Source organism: Delphinus delphis, chromosome 9 (genome assembly GCF_949987515.2).
Source record: "Delphinus delphis chromosome 9, mDelDel1.2, whole genome shotgun sequence".
Taxonomy (NCBI): Eukaryota; Metazoa; Chordata; class Mammalia; order Artiodactyla; family Delphinidae; genus Delphinus; species Delphinus delphis.
In genome coordinates this window covers 48,619,577-48,643,259 of record NC_082691.1, presented here as the reverse complement: position 1 = coordinate 48,643,259, position 23,683 = coordinate 48,619,577, and the positions used below count along the sequence as shown (strand labels likewise).

At 39.3% G+C, this 23,683-nt stretch overlaps 1 protein-coding gene across 15 annotated transcripts in view; it reads left to right on the top strand.

Annotated features, from left to right (window-relative positions):
- DYNC1I1 (dynein cytoplasmic 1 intermediate chain 1) overlaps positions 1–23,683 on the top strand; it is a 526,791-nt gene that overhangs the window by 229,347 nt on the left and 273,761 nt on the right. For 14 of the 15 annotated variants that reach the window (XM_060020483.1, XM_060020482.1, XM_060020487.1 and 11 more), the window contains 3 exons: positions 4,087–4,201; positions 6,923–7,013; positions 22,465–22,524. In XM_060020483.1, coding sequence (XP_059876466.1) covers positions 4,087–4,201; positions 6,923–7,013; positions 22,465–22,524 — 266 coding nt within the window. The remainder of the gene's footprint in view (positions 1–4,086; positions 4,202–6,922; positions 7,014–22,464; positions 22,525–23,683) is intronic. The other variant, XM_060020486.1, reaches the window with a different exon arrangement.

The window sequence follows — 23,683 nt, the reverse complement described above, 5'->3', positions numbered from 1 at the left end:
AAATTTCCTTGGAAGCTTCAGATCCCGAGTCTGTGGAATGCTCTAGTTAACTGGCCACGGTCATTGACTCCTAAGTTTAAGATTTTCTAGTTTTTGTGTTGTTTGTAGAGTGTTAGAAATAGCCTTAAGCTTATAAGTTTGATATTTTCCAACTTTATTTAGACTTATATTTTAAATAAAACAAGTTTAGAATAAAAGGAAACGAAATGCTCTTTAATGCTAATCTGAGTGACAGTTTTTTGCCATGACTGAAAACTAGTGTGAATTGGGACCACCCAGGTTGGTTGTCTCTGCAGAATCCAGAAAACTGTGTACATGTATAACATTACACTCTCTGCGTCTTTGGATGTCAACTGCTTGCTTGGTTGTGGTATTACGGATGAAATCTGATTTTAAAATAAATATAGTGGTCACCATTTACGACACAGAGCCAATGTCATGAAAAATTGGCTTTAAAGCAATGAGGTGTGCTTAATGAGGCCACCCTGAAATTTCGTCCTGTCCTTGGCCGTCTGCCAAATTGCTGCAAGGTAAGATGGACAGAGGCTTCCCGGCCTTTCCTCACTTGTTCCTCTAACAGCTATGCAGCTGTTTTTGGAAAAATGACTGACAATTCTCAGCTGACAAATTTTCTTTCTTCACATACCCTCTCTGGGTCTCAGCTGTGATGCCTCTTCACAAACAGAAATACCATTTGCTGGGAGAGACACCGAGCATATTTTAAATCACTAGTATGCAAAAACTCCTTGTTGAGTCATTAAAATGTATTAGGACTCTGTAGTATTTACTTGGAAAAAACCAGAGGTTTCATGATTAGGGCTTGGTATAACTGCCTTGGATGAAGTAACACATTGTTTAGTTTAAGGTGCTAGTTGGTAACAGTTAGGAACTGCCTTTATTTCCAATAAGTCCCAGTTACCTAACTTTGCATTTTTCCTGGTCAACTTTGAGTGTTGATAGCTTTCCTAAGCTTCTGTTACTTCTAGATGGACATTTATCCTTACTAATATTTGTCATTATATTGTCTGTTTCCTTAAGAATTAAAAAAGGCAGAAGGCAGAGAATGAGTTGTAGAGACACCTTGTATCGTGGGAGTGACACATTGGAGGTGGAGTTTGGGTGTGCTATTTTTGCACAGTGTCTGGCCATGCATGTTGACACGCAGTTTATGTTCTAATATGTTTTTTGAATGCTTAATGATTAAAGTTAGGAGTTCCCTGGTGGTGCAGTGGTTAAGAATCCGCCTGCCAATGCAGGGGACACAGGTTCAATCCCTGGTCTGAGAAGATCCCACATGCCACGGAGCAACTAAGCCCGTGCGCCACAACTACTGAGCCTGCGCTGTAGAGCCCGTGAGCCACAGCTACTGAGCCCATGCGCCACAACTACTGAAGCCCGCGCGCCTAGAGCCCATGCTCCGCAACAAGAGAAGCCACTGCAAAGAGAAACCCATGCACCGCAATGAAGAGTAGCCACCTCTCGCTGCAGCTAGAGAAAGCCTGCGTGCAGCAACGAAGACCCAACGCAGCCAAAAATAAATATAAAAAAATAAATAGATAAATTTATTTTTTTAAATGATTAAAGTTAGAATAAATTAAAAAAAAAACAGATTCTGTGCCTTTCTGCACAGGACATACATGACAGAAGGTTATAGATATTATGCCCTAAGTTTATTCAAAGGAAGATTAGATGGATCTTTTTCTGTTCACTGTACATAAGCTCCATTAGAATCTCTCGCGTTCATCACCACCGGCATAAGTTTTTGTTGAAAGGATGAGGAAAAGTGGCTTTGTTCTGAGCACTGGGTCACTGGAAACTTAGATGACTCCTCCTCACAGTGGTGGTGTAAAGGGGCTTACTGAATGGACTATAGCTGGTGGAAACTGCTCTGAATGGTGTGTAATTCTTAGATTCTATAGCTATAGAAGAGCAATTACCAAAGGCAGAATATTCATTCATTCAACACATTTTTTTATTGATAATTGTGCATCAACTGTGTCAAGCCTTGAACTGGATGTGTGGTTACAGTGGTGAACAAAATAAACACGTTATCTGCTCTCAGTGAAGCTGACAGTCCAGTTATGGCTTAACTCTTCACTGTAAAACCATGCTATTCTGCATTGGCTTCCTGAGATGAATTTTGCTTATCTTCATTTTTTCATTTGTATTTTAGCAGTGGCAGCGATAATTCCCTTTTCTCTCATTTCCCCCTTTTCCTTCAGTCCTTTTTTTAACTTTATGGTATGTGAATACTGATATAGATCCTCACTCTGCAAGGTCCTTTTTCTTATCTTAGTTCTGTCTTTGCCTCTGTTGTATGCATAAGCTTTGGAACTTGCTAGTTTAAATGTTAAAATTGGGAAAGAACGTGAACTTTGATATCTTCCAAGATTAAACTGCCGCTTCACAATTTTGGGTTATATGAGAGTGCCTGAATCTTCTAGTATCCTCATTAGCCCTTATCGATCCCCATAATGGCAGTTTTCCCTCTGATGACAGGTAGACTTCAAACATATGACTGCATTTTAAGCCTGAGGCGAATAATAACAGAAGCCTTGAGCCTAGCACTATGTGCAAAGATGCATTTTACTTATAATTGGGGTGTAGGTTACCATCTGGGAGTAAGTCAAGGTTGCATGAACTCTTTCTGCTTTAGATGCCACAACAGAAATTATGCTTACTGCTTTGAAATGTACTTTGCACTCCTGAAAGAGGTAATGTGTCTGTTAGGGAGCCCAGCTTGCCCCTGGGGAGAAAGGTGTGTCTGATAACTGGATAATTGGCTTTTGACAAGCTCTAAGACAACTTCATGCCTGTAAACTCACAAAGCCTTGGAGGTAGCTGCACATCAAATAGGATGTTATCGTGTTTCAGATGTGGGGCAAATGCCTTGTCTTAAGTAGTCATTGTGTTATGAAAAAGAAAAGAGACCCGAGAATTCCCCCCAGAATTCCACCACTAACCTTCTTTAACCTGTATTTTGACTTGTTGCTATCCTATAAAAAGACAAACTGGATCTGACTATAAGAGGCTCAGATAAGATGTGTTTTTAAGATAGAACTTGGGGAAAGAATGTCTCTCTCCTAAATGATTTTTTGTTTTGTATTTTTCTACACGATAATTTTCTCCTTTGAGTTAATATGTATAATGGAAGCCTATGAAAATCAGAATTGGGCTTCCCTGGTGGCGCAATGGTTGAGAATCTGCCTGCCAATGCAGGGGACACAGGTTTGAGCCCTGGTCTGGGAAGATCCCACATGCCGCGGAGCAACTGGACCTGTGAGCCACAATTACTGAGCCTGCGCGTCTGGAGCCTGTGCTCCACAACAAGAGAGGCCGCGATAGTGAGAGGCCCGTGCACCGCGATGAAGAGTGGCCCCCGCTTGCCACAACTAGAGAAAGCCCTCACACAGAAACGAAGACCCAACACAGCCATAAATAAATAAATAAATAAATTTAAAAATTTCACGACATATGTCAATATTTAGAAAAAAAAAAGAAAATCAGAATTAAGCAACAATACTTACATCAGTATTGTTCACATGCTTTAATAAACATTTTAGCTTGGTTTATTTAAACCATGGTAAACTTAGATTACTGATATAATAGTGTATTGTACAGTAACAGATTTTCATAACTAGCTTTACTTTTTAGTCAGATCCCAATAATTCGTTGTTTGCATAATTCCAAACATGACCCATGAATATTACAAACACACTCATCAAGAACTGATCATATGTCTTCCCAGAAGGGACAAGGGGGTTTAAAAAACCAGACAGAATTTTTTTTAAAATCACATCCCAGTTAGAAATATTTTGCCGTGATGGTTTCTTCCGAAACTGAGTGAGTAAAACTTTTATACCCTGTGATAGAGACAGGAAAAAGCCTTCAACCAAAGGAGAAAGTACTGGGTTAGTGATTATTAAATGGAGCAGTTACAGTGTTTTTTCATCCTTTATACACATGATTATATCTATTTAGGGCTTTTGCCTGGTGTTTTCTGCCATGCATTTACCAGGTTCAGCCAGGAAAAGCATACCTTTAACTCTGTTATTCACTTTTCTTACTGGCATCTACTTTTTGTAGGCTGATATGCAGCAGAAGAAGGAACCAGTTCAGGATGACTCTGACCTGGATCGCAAACGCCGAGAGACAGAGGCTTTGCTGCAAAGCATTGGGATATCGCCGGAGCCCCCTCTAGGTACTTAAAAGTGCTTTGTGTTACTATTTCCTCAGATTTGACTTGTGTGGGATATACCATGTCCAGCATTTACTATTCTTTTACGTCTATTTTTGTTTTTATTTTGTAAGAAACGCTTTGGCTTATGGGTCAGATGTATTTATTTTTGGAATTGAGGGGGCTGGAAGGAAATAGGACAGGTTGTAGAGTTGTTAGCAGTTTGCTGCTTATTGGCTGATTCTGCAGTCAACCTTCTCCACTGTGTGTTATTTGTTAAATGAGTTGCCACATGGTAAATACAAGAAATCTCGAAATTAAGAAAAAAAAATTGTTCTTCATTTTCATTGCTGAATCCCTGCCTCTCTCTGCCAACCTAAATACTGTGAATCTGGTTATGAATTTCATAACCACCACAGACACAGTTATTCCATGATGAAAATAGAATGCTCGATGGTAAATTTGAAGGAAAACTTAGAAGGGTGACAGATTAGCAGCTAATTAACAAGTTTAAATTTCTTTGACTCTGTTGTATATCTTGGTTTCATTGCTCATCGGCATTTTTACTGCAGCACCCTTCCTCCAACTCATTCACTCCTAGTTAATTATCCATGACCTCATTTTATCCAGGGTTTGGATATTCAACTATTTGTTTTATTTGTGTTGAAGGTAACTTGTACATAATGTGTTTACTCTGTCACTTAACTATATATCACTCATGTGATAAGTTATTTTATTTTTCTTTATCCATTTGCTTTCCATACATTTTAGAGTAATCCTAGGGTGTCTGTAAAACTACGTGATATCCAATATAGTAAAACAAAAACTTTAAAAGTAATACATATAAATAAATGCAGTACAGGTCTCCTTTTATCAGTGGTTTGTCTTCTTTTATTTCCATCATTGGGTTTTATATTAAAATAAATTTTCATGTATTTCCATAATTACTTAACAATAAAAAATATCCCATGTACAACAAAATGGCAAGTGTTTATATCACTATAAATAAGAAAAAGAGCAATATATCATAAGCATACAAATTATTAAGTATTGCTGAATATAATTTAATACACACAAAACTAAAACACCATGAAAAGGCATTTTATACTCAACCTCAGTTTGTAGTAGGTAAAATCATATGTCTAACAATGATATAATAAACCCCAATAAGACGTTGATTATTTTGTTAGCTTCTTTGTGGTATGAAAGAGGTAAACTATGGGATATTTGAGTGATGGACCTTCTTTGAGGAGCTGACAGATTTTTTTATTACTTAGTTGACAAGTGATATATATTAGACACTTTGCAATTATATTTTTGCCTCAAAGTAGCCTTTGAAGTTCTGCTGCAATGTGAACACTGGTTAAACCCAATAGTAGAATATCTATTCTCCCCTAACCTGCATAAAGCCAGCAATTAAACCTTAAGAGCAAAACAGTTTAAACATCCCTAAACCATGACCAAATTCTGAACTACCCCTGCATCCCTGCCAAAGGGCCCTGGCAAGGGTGGACTCCATTTTCAATTTTCATCCATGTCTCCGACTGACCCTCTGACTTATTGCAGAGGGTAATCAGTGAATTAATTGTAGAACCACGTGAAAATTCCTAGTTACTTGACAGATCTGCCATTGTGTTATAGGATTTGGACAAAATAGTTAAACCCTTTACCTTATTGAATAAATAAAAGGAAATTGCACATGATTGAAACCAAATGGGAATCTACACTACGTATTGAAGTTTCTTTCTGCCCATATGGCTTCTTTGGCATGTGTGATACTGAGAACCCGTTCTCATCTGGCCTGCAGCCACCTTGGCTATTTGGGGCAGCTTCTATCTGAAGGACATTTGGCTTGTACCTGAAGGATAGAGAAAAAAATACATTTGCATTTCCTTTAGTTTTTTTCTTTTATTATCCTTGCTGTCAGACTTTCAGCTTGCACTGACCTTGATCTTTGAACTTGCTTCTCCTGTCTGCAGAACGGCAGTTTGCTTATGTGCACATGGCCGTGCTTTCTAGAGCTGCCAGAAGCAAAGGAACACAATTCACAAACACAGTAAACATTACAACGGGATGGAACTGTTAATTAAGTGTAAAAATAAAGCAGCCTGGCATTTTGCTTTGTTTTGAAAGAGATTTTTAAATTACCAGGTTCAACATTTACCCTTTCTCTATCTGTCACTTAGTCTCTCACAGCAAATGCAGTTTATACTCCGTGGACAATAGATATCCCTCCAAGTGCAGACATACAACAGCCTTTTCTGACTCCCTGTGACCATTTAAAATTATTCAGAATCACTTATTTTATAATCTTTTAAAGTTTTATAGACACCTCATTTTATTTTTTAATAGGTCACATCTATACTAACAAAATAAAGTGGAGAATTAGAAGTATCTGGATAGTTCATGCTAGAGAGAGATTTGACTTGAATTATCTGGGTAACTGTTTTGATTCTCCATGTTACTTTGTTAAGGTGGACATGGCCTTAGAATCCCTAAGTTAATTCTGTCTAAATTCATTTCAAATTTTAATTTCCAAAATATGAAAAATTCACTTGACTTTCTTCCTTTTCTTTTCTTTTCTTTCCTTTTTTTTTTTTTTTTTTCCTTATCCCATCTCAATCTCTCCTGGCCATACAACCACTTTAATTTGGGCCCATTTGTTTTGATTTGTTTGACGCTGCTCTTCCCCAGTGCAGTCGCTGCATTTTTTAACATGGGATACCTGTTATTTTCATTATTTAGTCCCAACCCCTATGTCTCCCTCCTCGAAATCAGTGAGCACTCCCAGTGAAGCTGGAAGCCAAGACTCAGGCGACCTGGGACCATTGACAAGGTAAGAATTTTCCCTTTACAAAGGCCATGGTGGGGTGTCAATAATACAAGCCCCAACCCCGGCCAAAAAAAAGGCCTGAAAACCACATCATTCTGTTGTACACTGTTAAATGTGCATGCATCTTCAACGTATCAGTCATTTTATGTTTACGTTTCTGGTGGCTTACTATTTTTGGTGGCATAGCATTGAACTTGAACCCTAGAAATGATAAACTTATATATTATCCTTCCGTGAATGGGCTAATTTAGCACCATGTACCTTGTTTCACAAACACAGACATATGTATTAGCTTAGGCCTACAAGAAAGCAGGGAAGGACCAAAGACAAATGGAATATATATCCAGCTTCTTCTTATTCCACTTTGGTTTTGGTTTCCATGAGAATCTTTACGACTAGAACACTGAGATGTTCTAACCCTAAATTTAATTTTTCAAAAGTCTTGTTTATTTGCTTAATAGAGTTGATTAATTTGAGAACTGGGTCCCCAAAGTGTTTTTATTATCATTACTAATTATTATAATCATCAGGATTGACTGCTCTGATTTTGTCAATTGCCAAATTTTTATTACACTAGGTATATTCCAAGATTATGTAATTAGCTTCTCAAAGCGGATATAGACATTCTCTAATTTGACCACTGAGGGGACATCCAAAATGTAAAGATGTAACGAGAGAAAGGAGAAGGCTCATTAATATGCATGGAGTCATGGAAACTTTCTTAATCCAGGTGCCTTCAGCAGGATTCCCACGAGGGTGCCTATAGGCAGGTGATAGACATGAGTGGGGAGGGGGCCCGTGGCAGCTGGTTAGCAGGCACTCCCTTTATAAAGGTCAGATGTCTCCTCACAGCTCAGGCTGGTTGAGCTCAGGTGGGAACATGGACCCAGTTCTTCCACATCTTTCAGTTTTTCATGAGAAGCTAAAAATTCAAGTATTTGTGCAACAGTCTCCTAAATGTTAACTGTTAATGACTTTGTTAAAAGTAGTTGTGGGCTAGATCTTGTTGACAGTTTGTGACCTCTCTCTTTGACTCTTAATTTTTTAAAAATCATGAAATATTTTAATAAAATTTCAAATAAAAGAAACAATCATCCACAACACCACCATTCTGAGAAATCAGCCTTTGCCTTGTCAATGTACCTTTCAATCCTTGTCTACCTGTGTACATTTCTTGCTACCATATTATGTTCCTGGAGGAGAGGTATACAATTTTGCATTTTTCTCTGTTAACACATTATCACAAGCATTATGTTCTGAAAGTCCATTGTTTCCAGAAAAGCGTAGGCAATTTTGGTAGAGAAAACTATGGAAATGAGAATAGTATTAGCCTGTGCTGTAGGCCTGTTTTTTGCTTTCTGAAACCAACGTGTAAGACTGAATTGATCTCACCAATATCTGCCTGTTGGTGTGTTTCGGACTTGAGTGTTTTGTTTTGATAGGGCCTTTTGAAACCAGTGGACACTGCTTTCAATTTGAGAAAAGTGAAAGTAGAGACTTTTGTGGGCACCAGGCTGGTTTATGTTAGTTTATGTTAGCCTTTGTGATTTGGGGTAGCACACGTCTTCTCTCATCTTTTGCTTTGAACACTTCAAAAGGTCTTTGAGGGGGAAAAACAGTAATAATAACACAGCATGTACCATCTAACATTTATACAAGAGCAGGCACAATATAATCACATTCCTTAGGGGGTCGTTGGCCTGTCATTAAGTTAATATATTTGCCTGTTTCTGTACAACGATGGTGTTGTGTCAGTGATGCTTAGTGTCAACGGGTGCAGTTGGCAGCATTAAATACTGTTACTGACTTCATAGTTGATGAGCCCTTTTGAAAACTTCTAGAGAAAGCTGACCTATGCTGTTAGCACTCTGGGGACAGCAGCAGTTATTCCTTCTGAGAGAACATCATTTCATTTCTTTCCACTTCTTACATGATTTTCTAACTTAATCACTTTGGAAGAGGTGCTGTCTACTCCTACCCCACACAAACTCCAACTAGCTTCAATTCTTTATAGGAACATTTTGGCAAGCGTAGGCAACTAGAAGTCAATGAGTATCTCCCTTGCTAAGTGCAGGTTTCATAGAAATGCAAGGAAACTGGCATTGAGGAAATGATGATTTTCAGAAAAACTAAGGATAAAATTGGCTTGAGACGGCATTAGGAATAACTTAGTAAATCTTGCCCTTGTTGTTGTTGTTGTTTTTTTTTTTGGCGGTACATGGGCCTCTCACTGTTGTGGCCTCTCCCGTTGCGGAGCACAGGCTCCGGACGCGCAGGCCCAGCGGCCATGGCTCACGGGCCCAGCCGCTCCGCGGCATGTGGGATCCTCCCGGACCGGGGCACGAACCCGTATCCCCTGCATTGGCAGGCGGACTCTCAACCACTGCGCCACCCGGGAAGCCCCTTGCCCTTGTTTTGAACTTAGGAACATTCCGCCCAAATTTATGTTTTTGCTTCCATGAAATATATATGAGAGTTAAATTTCAGAAGAATGTTATATTTCAGTTTTTAAAATTCCACTTGGAATGTCTTTTTCTGTAGAAGAAACATCTTTTGAAAACAGTTACTATTAACTCTAACACTTCATAAAACATGAGGCTGAGAAAAAACTTGGTAATTCCTAAGAATGTAACTCTATAGTCATAAATTTGCATATTTGTGTAGAATTTGGACCTTTTGAGAAATGGAAAATCTTTCAGAAGATAACTTAGGAGTCAAATCAACATATCTGGTCCTACCTAAAGGGGCACATAAATTCTGTCATTCATTTGCCAACATTTCAAACCAAAACTACAATTTTCTTTTCAGAGCCAAAATTGGGAAACATTTCTTATATAAGCCCTGTAAGTGGTTAATTTGGAAATGGGCATACTTAATGTACCCTATTATAAAGAGAAGGTTAGAATAGTGCTTTAAAAAATCAGGTATAACAAAATTTTCTTTTATTGATTTAGTAAATTTTCTAAATTGAGTGAATAGAGTAGATATATCTAATAATTTTTCAATTATACTAGTGTGATTTAATTTTTAAACTTACAGTGTCATTATTTGTGTTCCAATTTCTGCTTCTGTTATTATGGCCTGCTTCTCATTTACAACTTACATTTGTGGTGCTTTTCTCTTTCTCTTAATTAGTTTTTGTAGAACCAATTAATCATTGCTCATTTAAATATACTGGACAAAAGAACAAGCTCTTGGGTTTCAAAAAAATCAATTTATTAATAAAAAATTTAAAAGACTAGTTCTACAAATAAAAGTAGATGAAAAAAATCCTAAACATACTATTTGCAACTGGAATCCAACACAATATTAAAAGGATACAATGTTATGCTTGGGATATTGACTCAAAAATTGGGATCGATTAAATAATTCAAGGATATTTTAGTATAGGAAAACATGTTATCATAATTCAGCCTAGGAAAAGGTCAAAGAGGGAAAAGTAAATATTGCAGTATATTCTGAATTGGTACTTGCAAAACTTAAACATCTAGTCCCATATTTTAAAACTTAGTAAACTAGGAATAGAAATATTTTTCTCAATATGATAAAGAATATTAATTTCAAACCAACAGCTTACATCCTTTATACATGCAAGTGAAGCAGTAGCACTTTATAGCTCTTAAACAAGAATGACTTAGTTGAATACATGTCTCTCTTCCTCAGGGAATGTCAGGTCCTTGAGAGCAGGGAGTAAGTGATATTTGTGGTTTTATCCATATAGTAGGTATTCATTAAATGTTGAATGAATCAAGTATCCTCCTGCTTTTTACAGATCAGGGCACTGAGACACAGAGAGAATAAGTAATTTTCTCAAGCTCACACAGGACATAGCTACAGTGCTATGTTTGACCCTGGGCAGGATGATACAAGTTTCCACAATCTATACCTCAACCCTACATCAGCTCTAACGACAATTGATAAAAGTGATACACAGCCTACTCTGTTAGGTTACTGTGATTAAACAAATAAATATCTGTTAAGCCCTTGGAAAGGAGGCTGGCATATATTAAGTATATGTGAGTTTTAGCTATTACTGTTCTTTTTTTCGTACTTTGATTTAGCCCAGCCCTTAATCCCTAACCTTCAGGTATTCAACCAGAAATGAATCTAAGTAAGAATCATTCAGCCCACATTTATTCTTATTCACATGGATGGCTCACAGGGGACTTTGCACCAGGGCTTTTCTCATGTTTGGCTGAGATTCCAAAACTAAATTAGAGGCTGCACTGGCCTGTGGCAACTAGGAGAGTATTGACATCATAAAGTTTACTGTATACCAGAGCATAGGCTACACACTGTCCCAAGCCTGATTCAAGAGGAAGACTTTCAAAAGGATTTCAAGGGTAAAACGTGTCTCAGTGTGATAACGTATTGTGCAATCTCTTGTTACAATAACACCCATCCCGTAACCTCCTTAAAAAAACAGTCACAGGGGAGATTATTCATGCTTGTCTTTTGTGACAAGTGACATGGGGTGGACGGATAGTAATACAGTTGATTTTTGTCTTCCTTTTGGACCCTCTGTAGCCTTAACACCATCACTAAGTTCTACTTTCCAATCAATCAAGGACACTCAAGTACCACCGCATTTTATTTTTAATAATCTCTTATTATTATAGAAAACAATATCAGTTCATTTTATACAATTAGAAAATATAGACAAGCAAAAATAGAAAAAAATCATATTCCTACAGAGACTATGCATTAGCACTCTTAATACCTTAGTGTATATTCTTTCACACAATATATACGTCATCATATATACGATAAATGATATCATACTGTACAAACTGTTGAACTTACTTTTCTATTCAGGTATCTCTATTTTTCCATTTCAGTACATTTTCATCTTATCTAGTATCTATACCATCTTCAAATTTCCCCAGTTGCTCCCAGCATAATCCCATTATATTTAAAATTGATGCCTGTCTTTCCAGCCATCAGCACCTATTAACCAAAACGCTTACGTCCATAGATTTTCTCTAGAGAGGTGAAGCCCCTCCCAAGGGGACCTTAGATGTAGCAACAGAAGAAATGTCTTCTGAAACACTTAACAGGGGAACAAAGGTACAGAGTGGATTAGAGGTCTTTCAGGCTTCCAGCTTCATGTGGACTCCAGATCAGAACTGGGACAGATGTCTGCAGATCCTCTCCTGTTCAGTTTGAACATTAGGTCTCTATATAGTTAATATTAAGTATGATGTTGACAAAATACTTTGGGTAAAATTCAGATATTTGATAAACTCTGCCTTTCCCTGATCTGCTTACTGCCTAGTGAACTCTGAACTCACAAATAAGGAAATTAGAATAATTTATTCATGGTCAGCTTGTGCTGGCTGCACCTGGTCACCACTTTTCTCTTGTAATTTGAGGAGAGGAAAATGTGCTCAGGGACCACATGGGTTTAATGCCCGACAGAAAATCCTCAGGACTTTTTTTTTTTTTTTTTTGCTGTACGCGGGCCTCTCACTGTTGTGGCCTCTCCCGTTGCGGAGCACAAGCTCCGGAGGCGCAGGCTCAGTGGCCATGGCTCACGGGCCCAGCCGCTCCACAGCATGTGGGATCTTCCCGGACCGGGGCACGAACCCGTGTCCCCTGCATCGGCAGGCAGACTCTCAACCACTGTGCCACCAGGGAAGCCCAATCCTCAGGACTTTTAACTTCATCCACAATTGAACTCCATAGGATTCCCTGGCACTACCTGAACCTCAAAGGATTTTTAACTCTTTTTGGTGAAAACATCACTATCTTTCCCTGATGAATCAGAAGCTAAAGGGAAGACTGTAAGGAGGAATTTTAGTAAAGGTAGAAAAGTACAATTCAATAATGCAAAACCTTGGGGGAAATTTAATAAAGACGAGTAAGATTTTGTGCATCCAAAATTCCTTAAATGATCATTATGTAAAGAGAAGCCGACAGGATGCTACCAGCTAGTTGGACTTCAGGGAGACTGAAATCACTGATTTGAGGCTGATTAAAAGTCAGTCTCTTTGGAAATCAAAATAAAGTGTACACTCTAGGGTTTTCTCTTTATGTGGCACGTAGACTGATTAGTTAAAAATTGTTGATATCCTGTCACTCTGTCTCAGGCAGAGAGTGCTGTATATACCCATCTGGTTATAGTTATAGGGTAAATATCTATTTTTATCAAGGGGTTGCTGAGATTTCTTCTAGAGAGACTGCCTGCTTGACAGCAGGTCCTCTGTGTAAGATTTGGGGAAAACACATCCTTGCTCTGTGATGGGAAGTCTTGCATTTCTTTTTGAATTCAGCTCAGATGGACTCCCTGTATGGCTTAGTGTGGCCTGTATCAGAGCTCCATGTTAGGGCTTTAGCCAACAGAGGGAAGATTCTCACACAGTAAATGAAGAAAGAGGATTTTTAAAAAGAGCCTGGTATGAGTGTGTATTGCACTGTTCCAATTTTACTGCTGACACTGGAAAAAATCTTTATCATTGTCCTTGCTAGACCAAAGTAAGGAAATCATTGAGGCTGGGAAGTAAAACATTAACTCATTATTTAAATGTCATTCTTAATTAGTTGACATCACGTTAATGATTCTGACAGATTGAGTGATGTAATGGATTTTAAAATGTCCTTATTATTCACTGTATTACTTTTGGAAATGGCACTTAGAGGAAGAATTTGGGGACGACGTTCACTGGAGATTTTCTGTTTGGCACTGTGCTCACATTGGCCCAAACTGTTTTCTTTATCTGATTAGTGACGAGTGATTTGTTTGAAAGAGAAGACATGTGAACAAGAGTCCAGAGAAACTGTGGGACTCAGGGGAGCTCGGTATTCTGCCCTCGAGAGGTCTCTCCACCTTAAAGAGAAAAGAAGAAGATGACAATTTGAGCTCCAAGGTGGTTGCTTCAGGGACTAACAAAAGTTGCTAAGTTCAGTTGGTAGAGAAGGTAGCTGGACTTCTTTTCATTCTCAGCACAGACTAGCATTATGGTCAGCATTCTTTTCAGTTTTATGGAAGAATGATTGACATACATCACTGTTCAAGGTGCATAGCATGATGGTTTGATCTACATGTATTGTGTAATGATTAGCACGATAGGTTCAGCTAACACCCATCTTCTCACATGGGTACGATAAAAAGAAAAGAAAGAAAAAAAGAAAGAAGAAAAAAGATTTTCACCTTGCAATGAGAACTCTTAGGATTTACTATCTTAGCAACTTTCCTGTATATCATACAGCAGTGTTAGCTTTAATCATCACGTTGTATGTTACAGCCCTAGTACTTAATTATCTTATAACTGGAAGTTTGTACCTTTTGACCCCCTTCATCTAATTCCCGCTCCCCCACGCTTTGCCTCTAGTAACCACAAGTGTGATCTCTTTTTCTATGAGTTTGTTTGGTTTTTTTGGATTCCACCTATCATTGAGATTATACAGTTTTGTCTTTTTCTGTCTGACTTATTTCAATTATCATAATGTCTTCAAGGTCCATCCATGTTGTCACAAACAGTAGGATTTCCTCATTTTTTATGGTTGAATAATATTTCATTATATATATATGTGTGCACACCACAGCTTCTTTATCCATTCATGCCTTGAGGTCAGCACTTTCAAGATAGGCTGTCCTTCTTCAGTGTGGAAGTGAGCCTGAAAATTCTCCTGGCACCATGTGGTGACATTATGCCGTACAAGACTGAGTTCTGTGTAAGTGGCTTGGTAGAGATGAAGGGAGTTAGGCAGACATGCCCTGATTTATTCTCTCATTTTTTAATAAAGAAAATAAAAACTATTTCTTTGGGAATCAGCTTGCCCTCACAATTCACACCCATCTGCAGAAAAGGCAAAAGACCATTCATTTGTTCATTCATTCGTCACATTCATTCAGTAAATAGTTGAGAATTTATTGTATGACACACAATAAATGCTAGTCCTGCAAGGAATACAAAGATGGAGGAATTCTTCTTACTTCTAAAGATCCCACTTCCAGTAAATTGACATATTTAATTTGAAGCCATCTAAGGAAATGTTTCTATGTAGTTACAGCTCTTAAATATTTGTACTCATAGAGATGAGCAATAATGTCATAAAGCATTATTCCCAGATCATCTATAATTAGCTTGTATATTCTTGTGGGACAAGTGCTTTTGGTTCATTACTATCCTACCTAGAGTCTTGACACATATTAGGAACTAGGTAAATGTTTATTGATGTGTGTGTTTGTGTGCACGTGTGTGCACGCTTGCACAGCTTGCAAAAAACTGAATAGGATGGGTGCAGGATGAGTGGAGAGATGAGGACCCAGGTAATAGCAAGGTAGTTCAAGGTTGCTGGGCTAGTTGCCAGAAGGTGGACTTTACTCAAGGGGAACCACTGGCAGTGGTTAGAGGACTGAGGCACAAGGCGAGGATTTCTCACAGAAACAAGGCAGAAATTCAATTACTAGGATCAGGGCAAAAAGGTAGGGTAGGACTAACAGTGTGTTTGTCTTCATGCTGAGGCCCCTGGGCTTTGTAACAGTGCTTATTACATCCTTTAGACCATCTTCAGACTTGTCCTTAAAGCGTGGTACAGGGCTACTATTGAGTCAAATGGGTTGTAGGTTGGCAAAGAGAACTGAAATAAGAGGTGCAGGTATTTCTCCGTTCTTGTCTCATAGAGAGACAAGTTATTTGTGAATGAGGTTATTAAGGACAAATATATTTAGAGAGCAAGGCCTTTGAGCTGGGCCTTAAATAGTGCCTATGCTTTGGACAAGTAGAGGTGGGAGAAAGGACATTCCAGATAATGGGAGAGGCAAAAACAAAGGAAAATGGTGGGGGAAGGAAGAGTATGGGATGTAGAATGCATGTGAAGGAGGCAGTATGAAAAGAGATCAGAGTCTGGGGGGCAAGTATGGCCTTGGAGATAGTTCAGATTCCTGGCTTCCATATCTGGTGGCTATCTATTGAATTTACATGGCAGCTTATTAAAAACACAGATACCTAGGGCACAGGTCTGAGTTGAGATCTGGGCCACTGCATTTTTATAATGCTTTCAAGATTTGCAGACGAGTTTGGGGGAACCATTGGTCTGATAAAAAGGACCGAAGGTCTGAATGAGGACTGTGGCGATAGAGAAGGAAAGGAAAGACAGATGAGACAAGGAAGGGTGAAATGACTTTGGTGTTACAGATGGATATGTCCAAAAAGCATGTGAAAAGGTGGGACTTGGAGTTCAAGGGTGATGAGGACGTTGGGGTTATTTTTTGCTGAAGATAGATGGACATCTTTGGGATCACCTACAGTTAGAGCATAGAGGTGAGGGGAGAAGAAATAACCCTGGTTGGGGAATGTCTGTCTTTACGGGGATGGACAGAATAAGGACCCTTCCAAAGTTACAGTGAGAGAGGAGGAAAAGAAACAAGATTTTTAGGGTCAGGAAGACTAAAAGAAATAACATGCTATGAAGGAGAAACTAGTCACCAGAATCATAGAGATCAAGGCTGAGAAAGAAGAATTAGCCTTGGGATTTGATAATTTGGAGGTCATTGTTACCATCATCGTCATCATTTTTGTTATTATTGCTTGTGTTATTTTATTTCCGTAGGCTGAGTTCCTGGAAGTGAAACGAGTCCTGGAGTAATTCTGTGTTTATGATTCTTGCTCCATATTGGCATATTGCTTTCCCAAAGAACTGTACTAATTTAAAATGCCACCAGCAGTATATGAGCGTGCCTCAGCCGCATTGAATACTATCATTACAAATGACAGTTCTTTACTACTGCCTTCCACGTATTTATCAGACATCTCTTTCTTATAACCAAAACCAAAAAAAAAAATGTAAGAGCAAAGATATTCTTTAAGGGAAGAATATCAAGGCTGTCTACTCTGGAGTCTAAAAAAGATGGGAAGAAGAAACCACTAACTTGCTGCTGAACAGGAAGAAATTAACGACTCATCAGAGAACAAGGTTACACAAAACAGACATCATGTCTTTTACTCCTAAGTTATACTTTCAGCAGAGGGCCAGGGATTGTTTTGTTTTGTTTGTTTCGTTTGAATTCTCACTTCCCTCTATCTAATAAACTGAAACTGAGCAAATAATATTGGGCCAATGTAGGGAGAATTTTATTAAGAAGCTGGATAGTGACGAATTGTTAAAAGGTTTAAAATATAAAGTTCTGTTAGTCTTTTCATAGGTCACTGCGAGTTTGAAGAATTCTGGCGTTTTGCTTATTCTTTTTTTAAAGAAATATTGAAAAACAAATTTTCCCCAAATTATAAACTAACTGTTACATGGTAGGCCTTTTTAGATGAGATGCCAGAGCCTACATTGTGTGGCATGTTCAGGATCAAATAGTTGAATGATTATTTTCCATGGTGTGGGAAGCTCCTGTACCTAGAATTTTGAAACAAAGTTAGGAAATGTGACCTTAAACGGTGTGTCCAGAACTGCCGATCCAACCATGGGACCATAGAGCCATGATGATGCCAGATTAGGTAAGGAATTATTGGGTTATTCAGGATCTGTGCAAATTGCAGGTTCCATATGAAAGAGATCCTCCCTTGGGCCCTCAGAGAGCTAACCTAAGACATCAACGTACAATTGATCAGAGCAGACAAATACAGTTCTTAAAAATAAGCAAACAAAACCAAGATGGTTTCCCAGACAGGAACACTGAACAAAATCTGATTGACAGAATTAAAGAAAGATTACATTCATCAAAACAGGTTCTGTTGGTGATCCCAAGAAATTGGGGGAAATGGAGGCTCTGGCAGAAGTGAGGGAGGTATGTGTAGTGTTGCTGAAGAATGTGGACATGGGCGTAGGACAGGGAGAAGCCTTAATAATTAAACGTTCAGCTTCACGTGTTCTAATTCTAAAGATGCTGCTAGAGTTGCCTGGCTTCCCAGGAAGCTGGTCTTCAAGGGGAGAAGACTTTGTCAGGCTTGTATAATTGCTCAGCCTGGCAGTCAGTTATTGTTCTCATGACAGATTGGTACATCGGCATCTAAAATACAACTTACTAGATCTAGAAGTCTTATTAGAACTAGTAGACTAACTCAGCTGCCTAAAATAAACGAGGCACTGATGAAAAATGAGTTTATGTCCCAGTCCTGCTCCATCTTTCAAAAACCCGGTCGAATGGAATCTCTGATCTTTTCAAGAGGGAAGGTGTCTCCCTGCTCTGGCCTCCAAAGGATAATGAAAGTGTAGTCCAGTGCCTGGCTGGCTGGGACAGAATAAACACTCATTGAAAGGAAATCATAGCTATCATTAGTATTAATCTTTCTTATGGCATTTCCTTATTTTTTTCAGCTAACATTGACTGAAACTTTAAACTTTGCCAGGCCCTGGGCAAGTGATTGGAACTACTTTTTTCCTTGTATATATTATCAGTATGCATATCATTAGGTATAAATATTCATAGGTCTCATTCCTTTACTAAAATGTGAGATTCTTAAGTGCAAGTCCCATGTCCCACAGCATGACTGTGGTGCTTACAGGGCTTGTTTTACTTTCTGCCTTGTTCCGCGAAACTAGTTATATGTTTTATCTCCCCATAAGAATTGCAGTTTCCTTAGGAGTTCTTTTAATCCTCTAGCACAGTAGTTTACATATTAGGCTCTTAATAGGAATTTATTGAACAATTAAATGAATATTTTTATAAAAATATTCTGTCCCTGCATGCATTGATTGGTCCATTCCAGAGAGGACTGATAACTAGAACTAATTACTGTAGTAAACAGGGTGATTTCTGTATGAAAATACTTTGTGATAATATATTAAGTTCACATATATTTACTTACAATTTTACTACTTCTTTCATTTAAAAAATAAACTACCTGGCAAGATTTCAAACTGTCCAAGAAGCTGTGGGGAAACCATCATTTTACTTTCAATGATACAGTAAGTTGATGATAAGATGGTTAAAAAGTAAGAACTATGTCAGTTGGTTAAGGAAAAGTTTTCCAGCTGGAGAAGAGAAAGCAGAAGGGCAGTTTAATAGTCATCTGACGTTTTAACATATCAGGCAGAAAAGAACCCTAAAGGGCCTCTAGGCCTGCACCCTCCTTTTGCTAAGGACAGCAGCCTTTCCTGATGACACACAGTGGAGCCGAGCCCAGAACACAAGCCAGGACCCCTAGGCTGAGATGAGGCCCTCTCCAAGGTGCTGCTACCTACAGGGAAGTTTTTCTGCAAGTTTGCACAGAAGGAATTCAGCAAACATTTAATACACATTCCTAGGCTACCCTCAGAAACACATTGTTTATTCAGTGGACTGACTTTAAGTTCCTTTTCAAAGAAAAAATGCATTCTGCGTAAGTCTGACCACTCCACAGATAATAATGGGAAAAATGAGAAGAAAAAATTAGCACACTTGATAGCATCCTCGGCTTGACTACTTACCACACTGCTCGTTACTGGCAACGACTATGATTTCTTTTACTGGGGAACACATGCGTGACGGGGGTAGCGGGCAGGACTGTTGTGGGTTAGTGCCAGAGACCTCCTTTGTTGTTCTGGCTGAGTAAAATGCAAACTCCACACTGCGAATCGGTGGACTTCTGAAGTGAGTGATTTGAGAGAATCATCGTTTTTACTTCTTTAAGGATACAGTGAGTTCAGGTGAGCCGTCGGATAAATAACAGAATAGCTGTGACCACCTGGGAGCTGCCACATTCTTCACCTGCCTAGGAGGAACGAGAAAAGGCCAATAAAATTGTCCCATCAGAAACCTGAGGGCAAAGGAGCTGATCCCATTCCTTATGAGGGAGTGTTTCTCACAGTGATCCAGAGCCAGAGGCTGCTCCTCTGTCTATAGCCAAAGAAATATCCATAAAGATAAAAGGTTTGATCCCCAGTGATACGTGAACAGCAAGGACGAATCACTGTAATGGATTCGGTTACTTCCCCGATTTGAAAGGAGGTGACGGAATCAGCGTGCAGAGCCAGGGAGAGTTGCTTTCCTTGGACAGAGAATGAGTGCAGAGCAGTAGTTTTCACCGCTGGCTGCACATGAGAATCACCTGGAGAGTTTAAAAAAATCCAGATGCCTGGGTCCCACCAGAGACATTCTGATTTAATTGGTTTGAAAACGGCCTGGGCCTTAGGCCAGTCTTGAGTTAATCACTGGTTTAGATACTGATGTATTTGAGGATCAGTGATGCTTTCTGCCTGCTGACTAATGGAAGCAATAGTCTAGCCCCGTCATTCTCTAAAGGTGGTTTCAGGGTCAGCTGTTAGCATTACCTGGGAACTTGTTAGAAATGCAAATTCTCAGGCCCCACCCCAGAACTACTGAAACCAAAATTCCTGGGCTAGAAGATCAGCATCTGTATTTTAACAATCCCTCCAGGTTATTCTGATCCATGTTAGAATTTGAAAACTACTGATCTAAGTCCAGACCTTGCTACTCGAAGTGTGGTCCACAGACCAGCAGCATCTGCATCCCTTGGAGCTGTTAGAAATGTAGACTCTCAGGCCACCCCAGACCTACTAAATCACAGTCTGCATTTTTAACAATGTTCCCAGATATCTGTGCATTAAAGTTTGAGAAGCATTGGTCGAAGAAACAATGGCCAATTTGTGTTCTCACTTCAGGTGTCATCTTTCAGTGCATTTAGGTAAGAGGACAAGAGCATGACCAGAACTAATAAGGGAAGCTATGAAACTGCATTCTGATACTTCTACAGGAGGAGCTTAGGTGGGATCTTAACATGCGTGGGGCACTGACTCAAAGAAACATTGGGAGTAGTTATAGTGGATGTGGTATAGTAAGAGCAGCTACGGTTTATCAAATAATTACTTTGTATTTTATAGGTATAATTGCATGTAGTCCCTATAGAAATCCAGAGAGAGTCCATCCATCCATCCATTCATTCAACTAATACTGTATTATATAAACGTGTATGCCACGCATGGGTCTAGGCATATATCCCTATAATGTAGCGATATAGCTGCTCCTGTCATTATGAGGCTTAAGTCCAGAGTTAAACAACAAACAGTCATAAATAAACTGATGTATAATAAAATCATAGGTGAAGATACTTTATGAAGAAAGTAAAGCAGGATAAGAGAACGGGATGAAGAGTGACAAGGAAGTGTTGCTTGGGGTAGCGTGGTGAGAGAAGGAAAGCCTCTCTGGGCAGGTGACATTTGAGCCAAAAGACAGAAACAAGCAAAGGCACGAGCCACGCAGCTCTTTGGGGGAAGAACATCAGGGAAGACGCAGTGAGGGAGGGGGCAGCACTTAGAGATAAACTGGGGAGATAGCTACAAGCCAGGTCACGAATTGTCTCATAAGTCATGGGAAATCCTCACAGACAAGGAAACAGAGCAGGGCTTCTCAGACTTCAAGGTGCCCACAAATCACATCACCTGGGGCCTTATTACACTGTAGCGTGGAGTCAGTGCGTCTGGGTGAGACCCGAGTCGTGGCATTTCCAGCAAACTCCCTGAGACGCTCATGCTCCTGGTCTGTGGGCCACACTCAGAGCAAGTAAAAGGGTGCAGGGGTTGAGAACTTAAGCAACACGTCCAATGTCACACAGCTGGTAAGTCCCAGAGGCACAATTTGAGTGTCAGATGCCTGACCCCAAAGTCCCTACTGTCCATCGGTTGTCTACGAGGTAACTTTATGCCTGACTCACCTGTAACTACTTAACGTGCAGGGACTTTAAAGGTCCTGCCTGAGAAAGGTCCTTGTGTGCAGTCTGTTCATGGAAGAGCTACTTATCTCCTTTTATGTGATGGAGAAATAACAAGGGAAATTGATAATTATTGGTAACCTTGGTAACTATTGATACTTCGTGCTATCTCTTGTGAAATATTTAGAAGGTGTAAGATATCCCTGGCATCTTTAGAGACAAATGGTATTATTGTTGGTCACCATCTTGGTGTGATATATAAATAAGAAACAACAAAATACCCATGAGCCTCGAAATCTAATGCGTTGTATTTGCAGTAACTGACCCGAGGAAGCCAGTTATTCTCCTGGTTCTGCAGTCGTGTTCTACCTGGGCAGACTTCCCCAGATGCTCCTGCTGTGACCCATTCGAACCCTTGCATTTGATTCTCATCATTGCATGGGAGATGCTTGTTGCTCCCAGGTGTGACTGGGCTCTGGGGTATACATGAAGCAGTTTACATGCTGAAATCAATCAGGCTCCAGTGTAGAATGAAACAAAAGCAAAAAGGGTGTGTGTGAGTGGATGAATATTTGAATATTTAGCTCTGGGCTTCCTTCCATGAAAACAACCATAGCTTCCAATATCAAACAGTTGTTCAAAGGAAAGGACAGCCCCTCACTTTCTCTTGTCAATTGATATTCACGGGGTCTTCCTGGCTCCTGGGGGTTGCCAGGGTGACAAAGTGGGGAGATGTTCTGTGTATACATTGTATATGCCATTGCCTTGATGAATGACATGGTTTGGTTTGGTTTGTTTCCCTCCCCTTTTGTTAATTCTCTGTGTTCTTTTTTTCCTTTGTGCTGCACGATTAGGACCCTGCAGTGGGACACAGACCCCTCAGTGCTCCAGCTGCAGTCAGACTCAGAACTTGGGTATATGTCTGCTCTTTTGTTACTCCTTTTATTATTTCTTTGCTACAGTTGTGTTGAAATGCTGGAGCTGTTGTTGCTCTTGCTTTTTCCCTCTTTGTTGAATTTCCAGTTTGATAAGTTTATTTCCTTCTGTTAGTTTTCCTTATGAAGTTATGCTTTGAAGAAAGTCTCTTTGTGGAAAACACCACAAAAAGATGGCTTTTGATCTCCCCTTCTAATTCCTATGATCGCAAAACAGCCCTCCCCCAAAACAAAAATGACAAACATATCCCCACACCTCTGCTGCAAGGTGGGGCACGCAAGTTCTGTGATGGCAGAGATGATTAACTTAATCCTAACCATCCTCCCCTTGACTAACAAGTTACCTTAAGTTAATCCTTGTCTAAAATCAGTATGAAAATGTTGTATCTTGTTTCCTTTTCACTTTTCGGGGACTCACAGTTAGCATTTAATTTGAATCAAGTTTGAATGTGTAAAGATTCCTGTTAAAGAAACAGCAGATTTGTTCAATGCCTCAGTATTAAGAAATGTCAAATATTTGATGATGGGTAATGTCTCCTGCATCCTAAAGATCATTTTTTTTCAAGTGGAAGTCGTGTTAAAAGGTAGCTTCAGAATTGAAAAGTCATCCACAAAGAATAAAACACACAGGCATTTCCTAGAAACGTAGTTTATTTGTCTTATAGGGTTGGAGTTAGCTTATATTCACACTTGAGATATTTCCAGTGGGGTGCTTGTCCTAGCTGTGCTCAAGCTCAGGAGCACCGACTGTGTGCTGCTCCTTTCAGCTTGCTCTGGTGAATTCAGATCAGCCCGAAACCAGCCACGGTGAGGGTATTTACACCACAAAAAGTGGCAAATGCTGCAAACCAGGGCTTGCTCCCTTTCCCTCAAGCCAGTTATTGAACATTTACCAACACGCCACTGGGTACCTCAGTATGTGAAAAATTTTATTACAGTATTTTCTGAAGCTATTACGTTTCTTTCTAAATACAACCTAATGAATCCTGAAGTGGGTGTTTATTTATTTATTATTTATTTTGAATTTCTGAGATTCCTGGGCATGTATCTATGGGTTTCTGTCAATTTCAGTGCCTACTGTAGGCTTTCAAGGTTGAAGGGTCTCTATATGTTAGGTTAAATGCCATCTGCCTGTGTC